General features: G+C 40.0%; 1 protein-coding gene across 1 annotated transcript in view; it reads right to left on the bottom strand.

Moving 5' to 3' along the window:
• The window catches only part of cacna2d1a (calcium channel, voltage-dependent, alpha 2/delta subunit 1a), a 91694-nt gene that overhangs the window by 7297 nt on the left and 61579 nt on the right, over nt 1-22818 (bottom strand). Inside the window, exons 17-37 of the mRNA XM_056367173.1 lie at nt 22412-22495; nt 22222-22296; nt 21553-21624; nt 21355-21426; nt 21197-21258; nt 20707-20783; nt 16666-16726; nt 16402-16508; nt 14398-14482; nt 14251-14313; nt 11370-11485; nt 11205-11276; nt 10708-10775; nt 10572-10610; nt 10399-10470; nt 7048-7197; nt 5882-5934; nt 5315-5370; nt 4064-4190; nt 3102-3214; nt 2262-2344 (exon numbers count right to left, since the gene is read on the bottom strand). Of these exons, the coding sequence (XP_056223148.1) occupies nt 2262-2344; nt 3102-3214; nt 4064-4190; nt 5315-5370; nt 5882-5934; nt 7048-7197; nt 10399-10470; nt 10572-10610; nt 10708-10775; nt 11205-11276; nt 11370-11485; nt 14251-14313; nt 14398-14482; nt 16402-16508; nt 16666-16726; nt 20707-20783; nt 21197-21258; nt 21355-21426; nt 21553-21624; nt 22222-22296; nt 22412-22495 (1707 nt within the window). The remainder of the gene's footprint in view (nt 1-2261; nt 2345-3101; nt 3215-4063; nt 4191-5314; nt 5371-5881; nt 5935-7047; nt 7198-10398; nt 10471-10571; nt 10611-10707; nt 10776-11204; nt 11277-11369; nt 11486-14250; nt 14314-14397; nt 14483-16401; nt 16509-16665; nt 16727-20706; nt 20784-21196; nt 21259-21354; nt 21427-21552; nt 21625-22221; nt 22297-22411; nt 22496-22818) is intronic.

The raw sequence follows: 22818 nt of genomic DNA, 5'->3' as shown, positions 1-22818 counted from the left end.
AATAGAAGAGAAGATAAGGTGAGGAAAACAAACGGAGAATAGGAACATCAGGGGAAGAGAGCAAAGGTTACAAGCCAAAGACTGTTAGATTGAATATAAGATAATGATAAAATGTTAATGACAGAGAGAGAGAGAGCTAGCATTATGGGACTGACCCGAGACAGCACATGAACAGTGGCAGCAGTAACATGAGCAGAGAGGAAACCAATGGGGAGCCTGCGCTCCTTCGGCACATGGCCTCATCCTAACCATCAACAGCCAATCACAGAGCAGGAGACAGAGAAAAGAGAGAGAAAGAGAGAGAAAGAGAGAGAGAGAATCATGCAGCAAAAGGTCCAAACAATTAGCAAGAAGTTAGAAAGCAAATATGAGCAGAAAAGGCAGAAAAATTATTTTAAGTAGACAAATAGTAGTACAAGACGGATGCATTCACTTCTGAGACAAGAGTGTGAGAGGAAGAGTTAGTGTGTGGGAGGGTGTTCGTGTGTATATGAGTGTCTGTATGTGAGTGAGCAAGACAGTGCGGGCGTAAGAGTTAATTCAAAAGACCAAAAAAGTCTGACATTGGAAAAAGACTATAGAGTGAAAACAAACAGAGCAGTCAAGCACAGAGGTTTCACACGCAGAGATTCTGTGCTGCTCATAAAAATGTTTGTTTAGCTTAGTTATTCATAAGTTGAGTAACAACCGAGTGTTTGTCTTTGCGTGGGAAATCTGTGCACATACAGCTTTCGAGGGATTGCAAAAAAACAAAAATGAAATGACATGCACCATGTAAAGATATTAGTGATGGAAAGGTGCCATGGGTAGGATTTCTTCACAGATATATTGTTTCCATATCAGGAGAGCAGCTTAGGGATTTTGGGCTCTGGCCAGAGAGGCTGAAAGTTTTACCTTTTTTTGAAATCCTTCTGGTCTGTTTTTTATTGGTCCCTAATATGCTGCTGTTGCTACCCCTTATTTTCCAGGTGAAATGTCAAAACAGATCAAGACGTATCATCATGAAAAAAAAAAAAAAAAAAACATATGGAAAAAATGCTCCCAATAACAGGCACTTAGAGGTGCAGCTAGATAATATGCACCAAAACGCAAAAATTGTCACAATTATCTTGACAACCTTAAATGTAACTATAATGTTTTTTTTGATTAATTGCTGTCTGATTAGTTAAAGATGGATTTTTTTGGTTGTGCTGTTGGTTACATTTTGTAGATATTCTCATCTTATGGATCAAATGACTATGCATAATGTCAAGGTGTTGCCCAACTCCTAAATCCCCTCCTAAATTCCAGGAGGAAAAGGTAGATGCTGTTTTAATGTATTATCTACTAACACAATGTTTGTGTTTTGTTTTTATTAACTTATTGTATGTATTAACATATTGTCGATTATCTTTTAGCCTTGGAGTTGTATTACGTGCCCTGTTTTTATGTGTTTACGTTCTTATGCATATATCCCACTGTTGTACACTCAATTGCCTCACTGGGGACATAGAAAGTAATTGATTGTTTGATTGATTGATTGATTGAAGTTAGCTATTAGAAGAACATTTAGCAGCTAAAGAATCCTCAATAGTTGCTAGAAACAAAACAGAGCTAAAAGGAGAGAGAGAGAGAGAGAGAGAGAATCTGACTTACATTTTCCAGGTTTCCAGATACATGACTCCAAATTAATGTTAATGTCTATAACCCCCGTCTGGATGTAGAAATAGGCAACCTAACCACATCAACTTTTTAAGGTGATAATATGTCACTGCTGTGTTTTCAGCTTGTTGCTTTTCCCCAAATAAGAAGAAAAAAAGATAATGCAGGTTTAATTATATTGGATTCAGATAATGTTATATGGTTATTAAAGGTCATATAGTTTATTGGCCAGGCCCACCTCTGAGCATTCAAAATAAAATGTTAGGTACAGATTTACAGATGATTATAATAGTTCTGTTTGTGCTGTAAGTCAGAAACTAAATGAGAATCCGTCCTGTAAAATGTAACAAAGCCTAAACCTTCCTTGACATAAATTGATTTTAGCAGTGAAACCCAAACAGTAGCCTCAGGGCACACACTTTAATTTGAAAGGCTTTTGCCAATTTCAGGCCGGATTTTCTGCAAACTTATGAGACAAATAAAGCAGCAACAGTCTCACTGTTTGGCAGCTTGGCAATGTTATAGATGAAACCCTACACAGAGCACCCTTAGCAACACATTTGTACAGTTCAAATTGTTCTGTACTAGAAGCATGTGCATGTCTGATGAAACCAACTTACATGTTCATTGTTATCAAAGCAGACTGCAGGTCCTTTCCTGTACCGAGGACTGTCAGCCAGTTCACAGGGGTCAGGACCTTCAGCTGGATGAGGAATGTCAGGAACATAACATGATTTTGTATTAATAAGAGCAGCAACAAAAGACACTTGAATCTGACTGCCACATGGAAAATAATGATTATATATAAAATTTGGATTACAGTGGAAAGTCACTGGGATGTATTACATTACGGTGCAAATGAGGCAGATCCAGTTTAAATGTGTAAGGACTATGAACCAAGTTGTCTTTTTGGGGATGTTAGGCACATTGCTCAATCCGCAATGATGTGGCAGTCATTTTAAAGCATTGTGTTTTCCAAGGAGCTTAATCTCTAATTGACCACAGCCCTGTGTGCTTGAGAGAATGTCATAGATTTGTTTATAAGCTATTCAGCTCTGAGTTATCCTGCACTACCATCTGCCAGACAGACACAGAGAGGAACCCAGTGCAGACACATCTGAATTCCGGGCCAAATTTTAAATGTCAATTGCTGCGGAAATGCTCACTCAATATTGTGGCTGCGGGATTTAGTAGATGCAATTGAGGGAAATAGTGAGTGGTGAAATTTTTGGATAACGGAAAACAACCCATTTACAGAAGCTTGGACAAAGAACATTCTGTTGTTTACGGAAAGTTTCCTCTCAGCAGTCAGTGGTAAAAGTATCAGCTAATAGCAACATGTCATAATCAGCGTCCGTCCATGTTTATCTCGTCAAAAACAAACTTTTTAAACATCTGTTTGCTGAAGCAAACGTGCGCACTCTCTGCCAGATGAAAGCTATGTTAGGTAAAAAGGATACACGGCTCTTCTTCCTGTTTCATCGGAGTGGCGTCACAGTACGAGCAGGTGTCTCTTGCATCAGCAATGATAAAGACCAGGTTTGTCTTAGGCAGCTTTTCAGCGTGGTAGAGCCTGGAGAGAAGCAGACACACAAGAGACACAAGAGCAGTTGTTGACACATGGGCTTGAGTCCAGGAAAGACAGAGATAAAGTTTCAATGAAACATGCTCACAGGAGATGCAGGAAGCTGAATATTTAACCAGAAAGCAATGAAAGGAAGACACAGATTTTAGTCTGTTACTTTAATATCTTTTATACCGAGGAGCTGTGAAAGTGGACAGTAATTATATGATATATATAAATACATGACTAGGCAACACTCCACAAACCCTTTAATCTTTAACACAACCCCAGGCTGCGAACACAATGAAAAGAACACTGTGTATCGCAAAATCAAGTTCCCTAACTGCTTTTATTCCTAAGGGGACAAAAACCTGCTGTGCCACCCCACTGTCATCCAAGACCTTTACTGAAACCCACATGTTGCTGGTGCACAAATGATTTTCTCTGCTTTTTTATGGTGGTCGTTAAAAAGAAACGTGTGTGCGGCTAATGTGCAGGAACGCTGCACGGCATGCGGGCAGGCACTCCATTAGCCGGCACGAGGGGGCCTTAAAACGGCGTACGTACACACAGAAGTGCACAGTCAGTCTCACACACACACACACACACACACACACACACACACACACACACACACGAACGTGCCAAGACGGTGGTCCGCGCTGGTGACTTGACTTCACCTTCATGGCATGTGAATTTTTACAGCCCTCTCGAGTGCCACCTCTGGGGACTTCATTTGTATCTCATGGATGTAAATGTATCACTGCAGGTCGGGGAAGGTGTTTGGACCTTAACCATTCTCTGGGAGTGTGTATGTATGGTATGTGCATGGGTTGAAGGTGGTTTTGAAGCTTTTACCTGGAGCAGTTTTCGCAGTCGACTGTGCCTCTGAAAGACACGTTGCTGTTCATAAAGTAATATTGAGTTTGCTTGGTGATGCAGACCTCTTTAGACATGGCATCTGACACTTCATCATCCATTTCAGCTGTAGAAGGACACACGAATATATCAAACAACATATACTGTAAAAAAATAAATAAATAAAAAATAAATAAATAAATATATAAATACACACACAAATTTCTCTGACAAATTTAAGTCCAATATTCACTCTTCTTTTAGTTCTGTTTTGGTCTCCTCTGCCTCCTGAGGGAAATATGTGACTCTTTACCTGCTATATGCTCTGCTGTTTAGTGGTAAGCAAATATTACAGGGAGTTTATGAGACTTTCCTTTTTTTCCTTTTTTGGAAACCTGCTTGCTAAGCGCTGTGAGAGTGAACTAACACTGTAACACTGGGGAACATAAGCCAAAGCCAAAACAATGAGCTGCAAGACACTAAAAAGCTCAGTAGAACAGAAGGGAAGATTCAGCCTAAAAGTCTCTGGAGACTTGTCACTTACACCGACGCCTTTCACATTGTCATTTGAGCTCATACTGAGCAGAACAGCTTTAAAAAAAATCTTTGTCCGTCAGGTCCGTACATCTGTAGCGGTACAAAATAACTATTTTAAAAAATGATGCATCTGTGCCAAAATCAGCTGACTGTCTCACTCCTACTGTACATCCAGATGCACAGGAGCATGTTGGATTTCCATTTTGCAGCCTCTTCAGACTCTATGGTGCTTAAGCCTGGCTCTTACTGAGTTGCTCCTCCTGCTCCACTGAAAGGCTGGTTGACTACAATTTTCTAATTTATTCTTGACGATATCTCTGCAGATAGTTTTGGTTTTGTCTGGGTTTTGAGAGAATTCAGGTGAAAAGGTGCTTTAACAAGTGTCTTTTACATCTGTTGGTCATCTGTAATTTTTTAAAAGCACATTTGCATTCACATAAAGTAACACACACAGACACAACTCACCGTTCCCCCATTTGCCCACATGAATTCCTCTCAAGATGATTCAGTGATCAAGTGTATTTATTGTGACTCACTATGTTTTCTTGGTGTGTGGTGAACCATGTGTTGAATACCTTTTAAAGCCTTGTAACTAAAGTAAGTAACTAAAATTGAACATCTATTACCATTTCATTTCTGTAATAAAGCCACTTCTGTGTTGTGATGTGCTGCAAAAAAAAAAAGCAATGTAAAATCTTTTCTCTGGGTTCTCACCTGCATCCAGGAAATTGGGGAATGTGATGCTGACCAGTATCTGTTGCAGTATTGACCTAAGAGCAAAAAACAAACCCCAAGGATGACAAGAAGTCTGGATTCATGGAACATAACTTGGAGTAAATCATCTGTGTAACTGCTAATGCGAATCAAAACTTCACAACATGCTGAAGTCCACACAGTATTTCATTAAAATGTCTTATTGTATGCTATGACTTAACTCTAAATGTGGCTACATTGTTTGTGTGTGACCAGAAAATCCATTTTATTGGACATATTGTAAAACAAGCTGTTAATGACATCAGGACATAGAGACAGAGCATAAATCAAGAGAAGATTTTGCGGAATGTTGACTGTCTTGGGAATAATTCAACTATTAAACAGATGCTATACATCCATCCTGGAGGAGCAAATCCTTGCCTGCTTTCCATTAGGATCTGAAGTTAAGCAATTACATTTCTGGTTTTATACTGTGTCATTTTGTTATTAATCATTTGAAAGAAAAAATGGGATGACACTAATGCCAACCATATTGGAAAAGGTTAAGAAAAGAAAAAAAAGACTCACCAGGCTGCAGCTGTCGCCCACCATCCTAAATTCAAAATATCTGCTATTGTGGGCTGAGAGGGACAAACAACATGAAAATGAATCATAAGAGGACAAAATTACGTCTATAATGAAATGTATAACAAATGATTTTAAGCTGGTTGATCCAACTTGAACATCCTGCTTGTGTTTACAGTGGCGGCAGACCATTCAGTTTTGCCAGGCACAAAGACCAAAGGTCCAGCCGGAGATTTTATTTTCCTCTCTCTCAGAGGAAATTAGAGCACAAATCCTCCTCAACAGATGCGAGCATAAATATGTAAACAAAGAGCCAGTGAGAAAACAAAGTAGCACACGGTTTAAATAAAAGGCCCGACATGTTGCTTTGATTAAGCTTAGCATGCGAGGGCCTTGTTTAGGTCAATCAGCGCTGCTTTCTCTTCAGTTGACGGTGTGTTGAGTCATCAAGGAGTCTTAACTAACCGTGTTAGAGGCATCACTGGTTGTTGACAGCTGCTTTGATCAGAGGTTACGTGAAAGCTTTCATCTCACCTTGTCCACTCAAGCATGTTGTCCACATTTATGGTCCGAGATGGGAAATTATGTGGAAATTTGCCTGATAGTGAGGGGGATTTTTTTTTGCCCAACTCTAACCCTTAACCCTTTCTTCTGTATCAGCTTATTACCTCTACCTAGTGTTACCAGTAAATGTATACCCCTCAGGATCCAAGACGAATTCATCAGTTCTGGAGTAATATCTGCCGACAATCTGCATCATTTCACTGCAAGTTGTGTGTTTCGTAAGTGATGAAAAACAGTGCCCCTTACTACATCACTTGTGTGTGTTAGCCAAGCACGCCAGACCACCTAATCCTGTTACTGTTACTGCAACTCTCGCTCTAACACTTTCAGCATACCCTCTGCTTCCCTTCTCATCTGCTCTACACAGATTTATGGGTCCCTGGTGAGTGACGGTTTGTGTGTTTGCATGGGTGTGTGAGGAAGCAGTTATTAGTAAAAATGGCTGCATGTGTACTTGCATCTGTCTGTATGCTCATGCAGGGAAATGAGTAAACGTATGGATATCAAAATGTGCGAACATGTAAGTGTGGGGTGTGCACATATGGGGTGCTTAAGTGTGTGTGTGGTAGGTTGTGTGTGTATAATCTCTGGCTTATGTAACTCACCACATAGACGGATCGCAGGCCTGCAGCCGCCTTGCTCTCTCTCTTGGGGTCGCAGAGCGACTGGTAGTCGAAGGTCTGCTTAAAGGTGAACAGGGAGTCGTTCAGGCTTCTCATGAGGGCAGGGTCGATAAGACCAAAGAAGCGTCCGATCTAATGGTAGGAGGGAGAATGTAGAAAGAAGTAGAAAATGTAAAAAGAAAGGCTACAGGCAAAAAATTAACTGCTTGGCCTCCCTTTCAGAAAATATTTTAAAGACGGCCAAAAGCACTGAAACCTTTAGTTTCCGTCTGCAAAAATGCTCACAAGCTGCTAAAAGTGATTTGATGTCCACTAAACTTTAACACAGAGGAGTAAAACTTTATAAGTTGACCCACGATGAAAGTAGAAACTAACTATATATCCATCGTTTTTTCAGTCAAATACAGGCAAGGATCCCTACACAGATAACCATACAAGACTTCATTAAAAAACAGTCCCTTTTAAAACACACACTAATGTACACCAACCCTTCATCCATTAGTACACCTGACGACCAGCGTGTGACCTCACAACTTCATAGGGGAAACCATTTCAGTAACAAGGGTCCACTGAGAAATGTTTGAACCTTTAAAATGCACATTGTGTCAGTGACTGAGGATTTCCTCAATATTTCTCATTTACAGAGTGCTTAAACATTTTTATACTTTGGGCTCGCAGTAGTTAAATCTATGTAAAACACATGCACGAAAAAGCCAAGAATGTGTAAACATGTGCAGAAAATGTTCACAGTAAATTTATAGACACACACACACAGTAAATCTCCCTCAAACCAGGATGATGGACTTCACTTTAATCTGATTAACACAGTCCACCAGGCAACTATAAATTTCTACTTAGAGGAAGTAGTTTGTCTCGGCATCTCAGAGGTGTGACATGACCGTGTGCACGGGAGTGTTTAAGTACTTGTGTATCCAAAAGGGATTATGTAAAATTAGTAGTATTCCTCTATGTGTGTTTGTGCTGAGAGATGTGGAGCTGTGCATGTTCTTGAATATGTCTGTGTGTGTGTGTGCATGAGGAAATACAAACTATCCCTTTCCATGCACTTTGTAAGGTCAGCGTTAACAAGCCCTCCTCCACATATCCATTCCTCTTCAGTCCAACAGCCAAAGAATGTATAAATCTTCCAATCTATAAGGTAGAGGAAGCCTTCTCCCCTTCCCCTTTGCAATAACACAAATAATGAAGTAACAGTCACAACCCTGTTGGCTGCAGACTCCCTGAGGGATGTGGAGAAAGAAAAGGAACGAGCCGGAGAGAGAAAGACATAAAGAGGGAGAGAAAGCGAGAAGCTTACAGAGGGAGAGCAACTTCGCTCCTGTAAGAAATATGATTGAGGGCACACGGCCTTTTCCAAACAAGGCCTCAGGTCCCTGGGTTTTAGTGCTGCTGCCAAACTTCAGAGGGCGACTGATTTATCCAGCGCACACCCAGCCCTGATTAGGAAGGGGCCGAGGCCGCATGAAAAAACATTTACTCAGACGGCAGCAGGGGCCCGCTCTTAGCGTTTAGGATAGGGCAACAAGGAGTGGGATGAAATGAGCGTGCTTACTGTATACTGTATGTGTTTGCACACGTATCCGGCAGTGAAAAGATCATTCAATCGTGTTTAAGAGGCTTCATTATTTTATTTTTTGTTAAGGTTGATCACAGTGAAGTATTGCTTCAAGTTTGAACATTAAAGGACGAAGTGGGTCTCATTTAGAATATGAAGAATTTAAAGTTGGTTTCAGGGCAGTAATCCAAACTGTATAAGCGCCACATGATCAGTAAGGTGAGTGCTTCATACTGAACAAAGTGTGACATTTTATTTTCAGTAGTTTGAGGAAGAACAAGATTTTTAAGTCGGGTCAACAACCAAAGTTTGACTCACTTTCACACTCACTTTCAATTGCATTTCATGTACGGGCTTTGCTCAGTTGTGATCATGGTCACATGACAACAGGTGGTCATATATAGGCTTGACCCCTCCCAGTCTGAGAAGTGATAACAACTGGCAACCTTCATCTGCTGATGAAGACTGTGAGATGCGGATGAAAGCTCTCAAAAAAGCTAGTGAGTAAACCTTGAGTTCATTTTTTTCCTGTCAAAAACATTTTATCTATGTTATATCCCACAATATTTACACAGAATAATTCAATCATTATATTGTCATAAAATGTCCTAAAATATGAATCTGTGAACCACTGAATGCTCTCGTGGAACATCTTTCTATGAATTATAGAGATAATTAATCCCTAATGTCAAAATCTCTAGAAAATGACCATGTCTGCTCTCCTCTAAATAATCTATCTAACTTTCTAATGAGGCAACCTTTGTAAAGAAGTTGCAAAAATCATCTTGTTAATAGTTAATAAACCATTGACTTATGCTTATAGATCCATATGAGTCATCAATGACAGCATCTTTTGGGTTGCCAGGTTGTGTGAAAAATTGAACACTAATTTTTAGAAACGGGCTGCCGATGATTTGAACCAAAATCTATCCTAAAGGAGTTTTTTTAAATCGAAAACAACTGGACTAGGTTATTTGTCTGGGAAGACGTTTCACCTCTCATCCAAGAGGCTTCATCAGTTCGTGTACGCATCTGACCAGGCTAGGACTGGTCCTACTTTCTGGTGTGGAGACCCAGGTATTTAACCTCTTGTGGGCGTTCACAAGGATGATGATGTCACTGGTTCCCTTTTGTGCTCCAAGTGTCAACGACAGTCGTTTGCATGACTGTCGTTGGTGGAAAATTGGTTTCGACTTCGTTAGTGCTCTATTGTGTTATAACGACAGTCGTTGGAGTCACTCGCCACTTGTGAACAGTTGTTATTCTTGGAGGCTAGATTGTTGAGTCTCCTGGGAGACCTGGACAAATGAGAATATACACAGGCTCAACCAAAATCTATATATCAAAAACGTGTTGACACTAACAACTTCAGACTTGATATCCTTTATTAATTACTTATTAAGATTTATAACTGCTGACCTGATGGAGTATTAGAAAGTGAGAGACTCACAAGCATAATAATGGATAATCCAACAATGGCACTGTCTTATTAACCAATTGAAAGGATTTACATCAGGCAATGGATTACCTAACATTCGTCCATATTTATTACTTTAACCTGCTCTATAAACCCTAAGTTAATTATTTATTTGATTGATAGTGCTAAACCTATTAACCCTTTCTGAAAGGTGTTTCGTTAGAAAATCGTACTGAAATGTAATGTGCACTAGTGATGTTTTATACATTTTTCTGACAACGTAGAATCACATCATCTTGAGATATAGTTTTGTGAATGAGAGTAAAATGCAGTGGCCTACCTGATCGTTATATTTATCTCGATTGGACATCATTAGGAAGCCCCCGTCATCCAGAATGACACAGTCTACGTACTGGAATCACATAGAGACGATTAAACCGCTGTTGCATTCTCATGATTCTTATCCATAAATAACAGCTGAAAACGTAAAAGATGTTCAATTAAACCTCTTACCTCATCTTCTCTCTGACAGCCACAGATTTCATCATTGCACTGGAAACACAGTAGAGCGGATAGAGTGATGAAAACCACAGTCTGGATCAAACGTGTGTCCATGTACATACGTGTCGTGCAGACAGAATATACTCACATTCACCCTCTGTGTGGTGTTGATGAATCTCGCCATCCAGTCACTTTTGTCCAACAACACGCCGACCACTGGGATAAAACACAAAAGCCAGACATCCTAGATCATGTTGGACCTCTATGTCAACTTTACTCTCTGAACTTCGAAAATGCAAACTTGGCCGAGGATCAGAGGAGACTAGACAACCTGATGTGTGGTTTGTGTGTGTTTGTGTGCATGTGTCAGAGGGAGGGGGGAAACAGACAAACGAGGAGTAGCAGACTTGTGTGTCAGAACAAACAGAGGCATGAATAGGTTTACAGCTATAGGGTTGCAAGTGTGTGTGTGTGTGTTTATGTGTAAGTGGCAGAGTGAGCGATTCAACTTGAGAAATGACAAGTATAAATGTGAAAATACACTCCCCTCTTTCTCTTTGTGCGTGTGTGTGTGTGTGTGTGTGTGTGTGTGTGTGTGTGTGTGAGAGAGAGAGAGAGAAAGTGTGTGTGTGTGTGTCCCCTCACCAGCTGGTTTAAGTATGATACCATCAATATTGAGGTTTACTGCTCTGCTCACTAGGACTGAGTCATCACTTGCTGCAAGAAGAAGGACAACGGAATCCCAGTATATAATGTGAGTTTACATAAATAAAACAAACATACAGACTCAATATGGTGGCTGTTACTCACTGTTCTCTTTTTTGGGGTAGGGTGTTGGGGTGAAGATGTACAGATCATTGTCTAAACTTCTCTTATAGAAACTTGACTCATACGTCTCTGCTTCTTCTTTCCAGTACAGTCCAGCACTGTCAAATGCATTTATACAAAACAACACACATACACACACAAATGATACAATTATCAGCCCATTTTCTGGGAAACCATACCACATCTTACTGTGGATACCTTTACCAACTACAGACCCATTTCCATCACCTTGTTTTTTCACTCATACTTGACACATGTTGCAGTCAAACCATATCGGGGCCCCTGAGCAAGTTAACAACCTGCTGCTAATTTTGGTCCCCCCCATGAATGAACTGTGACATTACTTTGAATCCATTTGCAACTATATTTCAGTGGTGCAGGTCATTTTTATATGGGAACACATTCATTTACAAGAATGTCATCTCTGATTGTACCACAGGGATCTATATTGGGTCCTATGTGCTTTCCATATACAAACTTCCACTTGGCCATATCTGTTGTGAATATGATGCTGAAGTACATTTTTCTGCAGATTATATAGGCTAGATACTTACATCTTCACCTCTCAAGATGTTCCTGGTAAATGGTCTGAAATTGAACATTGCTTGTAAGCTGTTAGTGCAGGCCTAACTTCATGCTTTTAACTGCAAATATAAAAATCTTACATCTTGTTGCTCCCAAGGTTAATTCGTCATTGTTGCCAAATGCTCCCTTGACATCTACAATATCTATTAAAACTCAAAAACTTCTCTTAAACCTGTGATCTTTTATTCCTGCCATACTTTAAAAATCATAACCTATACCCCTGTGACCCAGACACCAACAAACAGCAGTTGATGGATGGATAAATGTTTAAAATTTCACATTCCTTGTGTAAGATGCATATTTCTTGGCAGACCACATCATTAGTGCCACGGGTGCTCAGCTCCGAGGCATCTATTAATATTCTGTTTCGGGTTTATTATTCTTCCGCCAAATTTCGGCGCGTAACTCGTCCCGCAGCTTTGAGAAAACCCCGGTAATATATACATCAAAACGTGCGTCTTGATCCCGCAAGGGGTGCTATGACTTTTGGTGTTAAAATTCCAATTTTTCCCAAAGTTATTCCCAAAAAACTGGGAATAAATAATGCATTAGAAATGCATTGGAATTTTCTTTAGAAACCCACCTTTTTTCTACAAAATTGCACCTTTTTGCTGAGTCACCCAGCTCTCTCATTCCTGCACGTAGAAATGTGATTCAAACTGTAAAACGGAGGAAAACTTCTGCTCTCTCAAAAAGATAGGAACTGTTTTTACATAACATGTAAACTTTTCACACTGTGAGCACTCAAAGGAGGAGTGCAAATCACTTTTTCTTCAAAGTTAGAGTGAAAGCGTCAGTTGGCTAGAGTGCGTGAAGCAGTAAAAAATAACCTTTATTTTTATTTTTAACTCGAGCTCGCGGCCAAACCGTAAAAAGGAGACAAATAATTCTTTCTGAAAATGTAGACATAGTTGTTGGGATTCATAAAATGTAACTTTGACAGGCAGGGTCTGCACAAAATTTAAACGGGGGTGCCGAGTCCGGCAGCAATACCTGTCTCACTCTCATTGACACCTAATGTAATCGTCTTTTTTTTTCAAAAGAATCTCTCTCTGTCTTCGCACTGAGCTTACGCACTCATTTTAAGGAATATCTGAATAAAATAGAGACTGTAGAAACTTCTGGCTTCAGTGTCTGGCACGGTCTTTTCGGTTTATGAAAAGAAGTAATGGTTTTCTCATAATTTGCAGTTGTTTTGAAGCCATGTAGAAGCCAAATTCTGGGCAGATTTTCACATTGCCATAGCAACGGCAGCTCCTGACCTGTGTGTGTGCCTGCGTGCGCCTAGCAACCAGATAACCAACTCTCCAAGCTCTGCTAGCTTTACATTAGCCGCATGTTAGGTCTTAAATGACATTTAGTTAGGTCTTAAATATGTAAGTCCATTTACTGCTTCCTTCGTAGCTTTTTGTTTTATTTTGTTAAAAGAGTGAATGAAGTTGTGACGGTCTCCGCTGAGACAGAGGAGAGGAGAAGCTACTAGCCCTCTCTCGCTGTCACTTCTAGTCGCGTTGCTCTCCTCCCCAGTAATGTTAAATTTAGCACAGAAAAAAACATAATAGTGGTAATTCAAATAGCGGTTCATGGGATTTATTAACCCTCTGGGGTCCCTCTGTCCTTTTTTGGACATTTTCTTCACTTTTCTTTTTTGATTTGCTGATCATTTTGGCTGTGTTACAGCTCAAGGTATGGATTTCTGCAAGAAAGTGTCTTTTTTGACATATTTTTAAAATCTAATGTCAGTTACTGTTACAGGTCTATTATACACTGGTAACACATTTTGTACCCTCTGGGGTTCCTCGCGTCCAAAAAAGGACACACAAAGAAAATGCTATAAAATTATCATATATCAATATTTTTTTCTGCTTTTTTTGCATAAATCTCTTAAACCACTTCAGTTCTGCTCAAACCTATCAAATGTTTATTAGTTTTCAGGATTTTAACCCTTTAAATGCCAGTTTGAAGACATGTTGCCTCTTGTTTTATTAAAAAAAACAACACAGAATATGAGATATTTCCCACATAATACATGATTGAGGGATGTGACATTGTTTTATATCAGAGTCTTTTATATCAAGACATTTCTCAAAACCAGAATATGATCAGGGTGACTTTTGAACACTGGAAATAAATCATGTACTCATCCCGGCAGTAGCCCCCGTGGCACTGAAAATTTCCCTGGAATTTTCTAGTTATTCCTACTATTTTGGGATTATCTACTATCTACTCCTTCCCATGGTCCTAAATCAACCCCCCTGTCCAATCATTTGACACGTACCTCTTGGGGTAGACCCGTGTGATTCCCCCATCAGTGGCAACAAATCTAGCCATGACACCAAACCTAATGAGCAGATAAGATAAAGCTATAAACCACATTTGACATCAATGTTGCTGAATCATGAAAAATATTCGGTGCTTCACTTACTGCAACTCGTTTTGTTTCCAAAGCTTAATTAGATCCGAGGTGATGCCAGCATCTAGGAGCAACCGGTTCACCAGCTCCACATTACCTTCACAGCAAAAACAGTATCACTGTCAATCACTTTCAACTTGTTATCTTTCAGAAGCATTTGTGTTTCTGCTGACTGAGGGAGTGTTTAAATGCTTGGTCTTTGATCAGTCAGACATCAGCACTCAAAAGTCTGACATCTTTGTAAGATGACTATTAGCCTGAAAGGTCTGATAAACATCCGCCAGAAAATATAATACAACAGAGAACAAAATAGTAATGTAATAATCTGAGAAAAAAAGAGAGGGAAGGAAAGGTAACAAAAAAACCATTTACATCACATTTTAGGCATCCGTAATGAATTTCAAATATATTTTCAAATGGGAATAAGCTTCAGTTGATCAATGGCGAAATTTTCAGGCCCTGAAAGGTCCAAATATGAGCAAACAGAGCAAAAAAAGAACCAATCATTTTTTTTCCTTTTTAAAAAGAAGGCAAGGCTGTGAAGAAAAGGTTATATCTCAGAACTGTCCTGTGAAACAAAACAGAAACAGACACAGTCTAACAATGAAACTGAAGCAATGAAATATGCATTTAATTTCGCAAAAAAAAAAAAAAAAAAATTACATAAATGTGCCTAATGCTGCCAAGGTGTAGATGGTGGGTTGATATAGGTGTAACAAATTATTTCCTGAGATATCCGACAAGACCACATGACAAACATAACAGGCGATAAAAGCCGCTCGCCCATTTTTTGGGCCGTGTCCGCCTCTTTGAACCCTCTGACGACCCGCTTCAGTCCATTAACATCGAGGCTCGTCGATACGCCCCCACCACCTCCTCCAACCTTTATGACACACCACACACATCAGAGAAAACAGCTGGTGTAACACTTTATTTCCCCCCTACCCCACCTTCCCTCCTTGTTCAATGGTTTTCATTAGGGATCCTTTATTGAAGGCAGCCCAGGAATTCCTAATGTACTTCAACTTCTTCGCCACTGCAGTGGCTTAACCAAGTAAAGCGTGTAACGATACTCGAGCTGCCAATAGTCCACATGGGCCATACTCCTCTCTTTCTCCCTCGGCGCTCCCTATGGACTCCATTAAACTAGCAGGTAATAATGGTGAAAGAAATATTTCAATTGGGTGAAAAGTTTTATTGGATTGATCATGTGGAGATGTTTGAAGTGAGTTCTTAAATGCAAACCATCAAATTATACTGTAGGACACAATAAAGGAGCACTTTAATAAATATCTCGGGACCTTTTGTTTCACTCAATAGGCAAAAAAAGTGATGCATATCAATGAGCGAATGCAAGAAATGGCAAGGATGTTAATGCGTTGGTCAGATGTTTGGGAGAAGGTCAACTGGGCCCTGATTTGTGTTTTATTGCTCCGCTCGCGCTCTTGGCTTGACGTGTCCTGCTCTTTCTCACAAACACACAGTAATTGGATGAGGTCGAGCGGCTGTAGGTGGGGTGTGGAAGGAATATTACTGGTGAATATTGTGTGTGCGCGCGAGCACGGGTGTGTCACATCTAAGCCGACGTCCCTCACACATGTGCACTCAGGCGTGTGATGGTCAGACTTTTAGAGTTAGCATCAAATGGGTAACACGAACTCAGGGGTTCCACATTACAAAGCTTTGCCTGGTCATGCACACCAAACCATCCAGCCAGACCTGTATTTCACTGGAAAGAGAGACCTCTGGGAATAGGTTTCGGTTGGCGCTCCTCCATTAAATGTTCAATGCACACCCTAATGCCAGGCCAGATGGCTGAGATTCATTCACATATTCATACTATAGCAAATACTGTGAGTCTTAGCAGCTCTTTGAGATGTAAATAGGAGTCTATAGTGAGAATGAGGTCCAAGTGTGCTGTAGAGTACATGAAGATCCAGTATTTGATTCTCAAGGAAAATGTCACAGCTGATGGCAGCAGGAGTATGTAAGGTGGAAAGAGGTTTTGATACTCACACATGGGGTTGTTTGGAGTCTTTGTGTCAATGTAATTGTTGAACTCCATGAGGAACTCAGTGTTGTTCTTATTCTTGTCAGGTGGCTTCAAGTCCTTACAGTACACCCTGTGGGAAACGAAAGAAATTTAAAGTGAACTAATGTAAGAACCACATGGATTGAAATTTGCCATCGTCATGTCACATGTAAAAAAAAAAAAACAAACAAAAATCTTTTTCAAATCGTTTGAAAAATGTAATCCGAATAAACCACATGCCATCTCACCTCGGTGCGATAAATGTATAGCCATATTCATCAAACTTGTCTGCGAGCAGGCTTTCAGAAACTGGTGAAAGGTACAAAGTATTATGAGTTTCCCTCTCACACAGGTCAATATTAGACAGTCAATATTAAGCTGAGAGAATCATTGTAAACAGATGAGACTTGCTCCACCTGTTGAATATTGAACAGTGCACCAGTAAAAGAAAACTTCCTACAGGGACCAAAACCTGAAATGAGATTTCATCTCTAGGCAGGACTGAGCAAAAACAATATCAGCGCTATTGCTCCATATATTCAACATTTCCACATCCCTCCTTAAAACAACAACAAAAAAGATATTTAGATAAATTGCAAGGTAGCTTTATAAAGCGAGGGGTTGGTACTCAAAAAGACAAAATAAATAAAATAAAAACCAAACTCATAAAAATGGACTAACTGAAGCTAAAGTCGTGGAGAGTTTTACACCGCATAGAAATAGAACTTGGTCTTGAACAAATCAGGTAAAAATAAGAAGAACCAGAATAGACTTGGCCAGACATGCTGGGTAAAGGACCGACAAGGCTCAAGAACAGGAGGGAGATGAAATAAAGTAAAAAAATACTTGCCATTTTTCCCTGGAGTGGAAAAAATCCCAGCAGAGAGAAAGTGAGCGAACAAGAGAATCAATCCCCAGGGAGGTTAAAGACGAGAGGGAAAAGAAAGGGAAAAAAAGACAGGGTAAAACCACAAGGGTCAAAGGTGACACAATATTTTATTCACAGAGCGAGTCCTGAATAGAAATATTGCATTCCAAACAAAAGGTTTTAGGCCTTTGGATGTAAATGGAGACAGTGCTGATGGAGAACACAAAGAGAGGCTTAAAATGTGGTCAGAAGTGTTTAAAGTGATGATTTAGATGTGTTCTTAGCATTAGTATTAGCATTCTTTTGGTGATACAGTAAATCCCTGGACTTACTGCACTTCACTGATGTATTTGCATCAGAATGAGCCGAGGAATATTAACCACAGCTCATAACCTTCACGTTCCTTTAACATTCTCCAAAGCGCACTGCGTCGACAGTTGATTATACAGTACAGCAAAATTTCTCATGACGACATGGGCTACTCCTTGTCCTCTTTGGTGTTCACGATTGGGAAATAATTGCCCCCATGTGGTTTTCCTTTGATATTCGGTCACCACTTACTAATCCAACAAAGTATCTAGTAATGATGGATAGCAGGGAGATTTGGGGAGTGACGACTGCATATATTTCCTGCAGTCTTGCACGCCTTTTTACACCGATGATGACATTCCTGCAAGTTATGTGAATATTTTGAGTCAGTAAAATATCCACGACATGCAGCTTCAATCCATCCAAAATGATGGATTTCAACATGAATCAATCTCACACAGAAACATGCAAGACAAGAACTCGCGATGACTTAACAAATGCATGACAAATAGAAAATGGGAATTGGGACATGATATGTTTTCTAATTGACATTTATATTTTCTGTCTGAAGAAGTATAAAACAGACATGAGTCAAGCTACAGTTTCAGATAAACCACAGAGCTTAACAATGTTCTGTGAAGATTTCAGCTTCAATGGCCACAGACAAGATGAAAATGATGACAAAGCACACAGAAGGACAAGCAGAGGAGATGAAAGTTAGTGTCTTAAGAAGGATCCTGTCTTTCATTAGGAGTTATTTAACAAGGCTGTAAAACTCAAAGTGAGTCAAAAAAAAGAAGAGAAAAATAAAGAAAACAAAGAAAAGCATCGACTCATGTTTTGGGTGCAGACTCACAGCTTTCTCCTTTATGGCTTCACCTTTAAATAATGCAAACATCCTGTCCTCTGTTGTTCCTGCTACAGTGGGTTAGTGCCAAAACCACATCTGAGGGCCACTGGAACAGGTGGGGGTTAAATACATACATGCGCACACAGACATACACACGCCGTCTGCAACGCGCTGTGTGGGCACGCATTGCATGCGAAGCGATGCTTCAGAGAGCAGACGCCGGCTTGATTCAGTGCAACAGAATTGTCATTATTTATCAGAAGCCATCAAAGGAAGAAAATCAGATAATGAGAACAAAATGCCTCAGTGTTTGTGAGTCTAACACCACATTTGATGAACCAAGTTAGAGGTGAAGTTACATCCAAAGTCTGACGGTGGTGTGAGAGTAAGAAGACGACACGGGTTAAGAGGTAAAGCACAGGAGGAGAATACTTGCCCAAAAATGCTGCAGGGGGTCCAACACACCAGGAATGGTCAAGAGTTGAGGAGGGCAGGAGAACAGGAGGAGGGAGGAGGAAAAACAGATGAGGAGAGGAAACGGGGAATTGGAAAAGAGAACACGAAAGGAAAGAAGGTTGCTTAATTCAACTTGAAGTTGAAGTAAGGAGCCAAAGGAAGATACGAGGGGTATTTTCAGTAAATTAGGGTGGCATGAGTGTGCATGTGTATGTATTAATTAATTAATGTGTGGACAAAAAACTGTCAATACAGCCACATTGTGGGAACTTGAAAAATGATTTTAGCTTCATGTTGAAGTTTGGTTTACACAGTGTAGTTATGGTTATGAATAGAGTGAGTTTCCAGAGAATTCATGTAAATAAATAAAATGTCCTCTTTGGAAGCAAAAAACAAATAAGAGTGGGTGTTTTACTCAAAGAAACACACTGAAATGTCACTTTGATTTTGCATGAAAGTGTGTACATAACCACACTGATGGGTTCACATGTTTTAACCAATTTGTTTCTGTTACACTTCACTGCTCTTACTTTACAGTATTTTAGAGGCATATATTGAGTTTTAGATTTCACTCAATTAATTTCACTCGCAGGGATTTGACACTTGCTTGAGATTCATGACACATTTTGTTACCTTTAGTAAATCTACTTATTTACTCTGCTGTTAGTGTGTTCAAGGACGCTCTTTTAATGTTTAGATCCAGCTGTGAAACAAAACCTCAGCTGCAGGAACAACTTTGAGAGTGCCACCAAATATAGTTTTCACCCTGCTCACAAATGCACTTAATGAAACTACTGCAATGTTCACTGTGATGGATAACCAGGTCAGGAAAGCTTCAAGCCCCTGCCGACTGATTTTTACAGCATTCTGATATAAAGAGCAGTCGATGGCTGCTTATAAGGTGGGAAATTAGTCTGAAAACGTATAATTTGCTACAAAAAGTAGTTGGTATTAATGTAAAGTTTATGTAATAAATGGAAAACTTTAAGTAACTGTGCATCCACTAATTGACAAATGTCCTATGAAGCCCTGTTTCGGCTACAGAGTGCAGATGGACAGACAGACCTTAACCAGGGATGGCTCCATCTTAACTGCACTGAAAACACACACACACTATAAAACTGTCCTTTGAGTAACACTATGAGTCAATGACATCTTTTACTAGTGGGAACAGACAGGGCTCAACAGAGACATGAGACGACAGCGCTACACATATGGAGCCTCTGATCCAGCGTATCCATTCGGTAGGCCAGAGCATGAACACACACACACACACACACAGATTCCCACTTGTAGACACACACACACACACACACACACACACACACACACACACACACACACACACACACACACACACACACACACACACACACACACACACGGAATGAGGCACTTAGCTCTAAATGAATTGATGAGTACTGTATGTGTGAAAGGGGACACTGGAGCCACTCGTCCCGCTGTCTGGCGACAAAAACTTATAACGGCACCACAACTGAGGGTGTGTGTTACCATAGCGACAAAAGAGTCGAGGGCATGCAGGGGTGGTGTAGATATAAGTGGGTGTGTATGTGCATGTGTGTGTGCGTGTGTGTGTGTGGGGTGCTGTGAATGATGGATAGGAACCATAAGCTGAGGCACAGGCATTTCTCAGCCTTACATGGAGAGCAGTCACTGGACAGCGTTAGCAGTCACTCTCCACCCAGCACTATTTATCTACCGACTTTAGAAGTGGAAGGGAAATGGTAAAGAGTGGAAAAACTAAGAATGGCACAAGAGGCTGAACTGATTTAAGGTGGAACTTACATTTTGCCTGGGTGATTGTGTCACCGATTGTGGCCCGGATGTAGTGCATACTGTACTGAGGAAGGACCAGGGCCAGGCTGAGAGAGGAGAGACACACTCACACAGAAATCTCATAGCAAAATCTATTTTTATTTTTAGTGCTGAACTTTCCATGCTATGTACACTACGACTTTTAAGCTTCTGTTCTGCTTCTACTTTGTGATTTTGTTTCACTGCATTTTTGAACAAAGTAAGCATTTCATTGTCTGAGAATGTATCTGCAGGCACTCTATCTTGTTCAACCAAACATTTCAAATGCAAGAACACCTAATGAAATCATTGCACACACCCCCGCCCCCGACTCTCAAGAAAATGATTTTATGCAATTATGAGGAAGATTTAGCATTAAGTGTGCCAGTGCAAAGCATCTGGAATTCCTGTTTCTGGACTTAGTTTGGTAAAAAAGCACTTTACAAATCACTTCAGGACATATTCAAAATATGATATTTACCTGTAATCTGTCCCCTTTACTGGTGCATACGTGTACACCCTCTGACCTTGGTCAATGTAGCGCTTTGAAGGCAACAGTTTGGTCAGTAAACATGTACATTTATAAGCAGATGTACTAATTACTGACATGAACTAATTAACCATGCAATATAAAATTACCTCATCTTGGGATTTCACCAGTGTATTTATTGTGTAATTTCCTTTTCCTGCGTCGATCATTTTTTTTCGCATCTGTTGACCGATTTAAAAATTTTTTTTTAAGAATAATTAATCATACTATCATGAGAAATTACAGCACTATTGATTCTGACATGAGCTCATAGAATCATAGAAGTTAGATTAACTGATTTTCCAAACCTCCACTTTGATCTCATTCTCTATCTCTGCATCCAGGAAGTCCAGCGTTACAGGTTCATGAAACTTGGCAGTCTACATGGAAATGCAAGCAATTAGTCAGTACTATAATATATCATTTGACTACAAAGGAGAAAAATAAGCAACGAGCAGCAGTTCCTGATCGTCTGTTTTCAAAAACAGAAATTTTGCAACCTTGAAGAGGGAACAAATTATAGACTAAACTGTTAACTCTTGACTTTTGAATGTTGTGATCATCTGTGATCAATGTGTGTGTAATTTACAAGAAGAGTGGATATCTAAAAGGTCAATGGGAAACATGTTGCAATGTTTCAACAAACATCCTGGAGCCATATGATCGAATTATTTGTAAAAAACAAAACAAAAAACAAACAAAAAAAACAAACAAAAAAAACAAAAACAAAAAAAAAAACAGGAACTGAAATGTCAGCCAAGTGAAACACACTGATGTTTGAATTGTCATATTTGATCAAGGTGCATTTTGTAACATGTAACAGTGGGCTGCTAAAACTCCTGTAGGCTGAATTAACGTGCACCTAATGTGTTTTAGCAAAGTAGTGAGAAACTTTGGAGCGACAAAAGTGACAGAACGGTCCCTGGAAAAAGATAATGTCTGGCTGTTCTAAATCATACGTGAGACATTTGGCCTACCAGAGGCTGGAGGTTAGGGTGAAGCAGCACATAACCGTTGGGGTCAATGGCAAAGTAGTAACCATTTGGTCCAAACTACAGGAAAGAGGAAATAAAGAAGGAGATATCTGTGAAAGGAAGGAACCCAGGTACAAAATATGACATCTATTGTAGACTGTGCACAAGTTCATTTATGTGGTCTGGCTCTTACAGTAAACCGAGGTGTGAGTCTCTTGATATCTTCCAGGGAAACATCAATAGCCATAACCCCCAAGATGAGCTGGTTTTGCGATTTCTGAGAGAAAACATAAGAAAAAGAGAGAAAGAAAGAGTCAGTGTAAGACCCATGTATGAGTCCTGTTGTTCTTTCTGGATGAGTCAAGTCCCTCTGTGCATTCTGAATGATTTCAAGGAAATGGAGTGCAACAGAAATCTGGTCAGTCTCATTCCCAAAAGGCTTACAGGCCGCCATGACTCACTGACAAGGCATTTCCAGCCTCGTTTTCAGTCATAATGGAGGTAAACCCCGAACCCTTCGAGGTAGACATGTAAACTCATCTTGAAGCACTTAGCTACTGGATCATTTGTCTCTCTGATCTGCAGGTTTGATCTCATTTT

Source organism: Seriola aureovittata, chromosome 22, assembly GCF_021018895.1.
Source record: "Seriola aureovittata isolate HTS-2021-v1 ecotype China chromosome 22, ASM2101889v1, whole genome shotgun sequence".
NCBI classification, from domain to species: domain Eukaryota; kingdom Metazoa; phylum Chordata; class Actinopteri; order Carangiformes; family Carangidae; genus Seriola; species Seriola aureovittata.
Note: the sequence above shows the minus strand (reverse complement) of the source record. Positions and strands in the feature narration are given on the sequence as shown.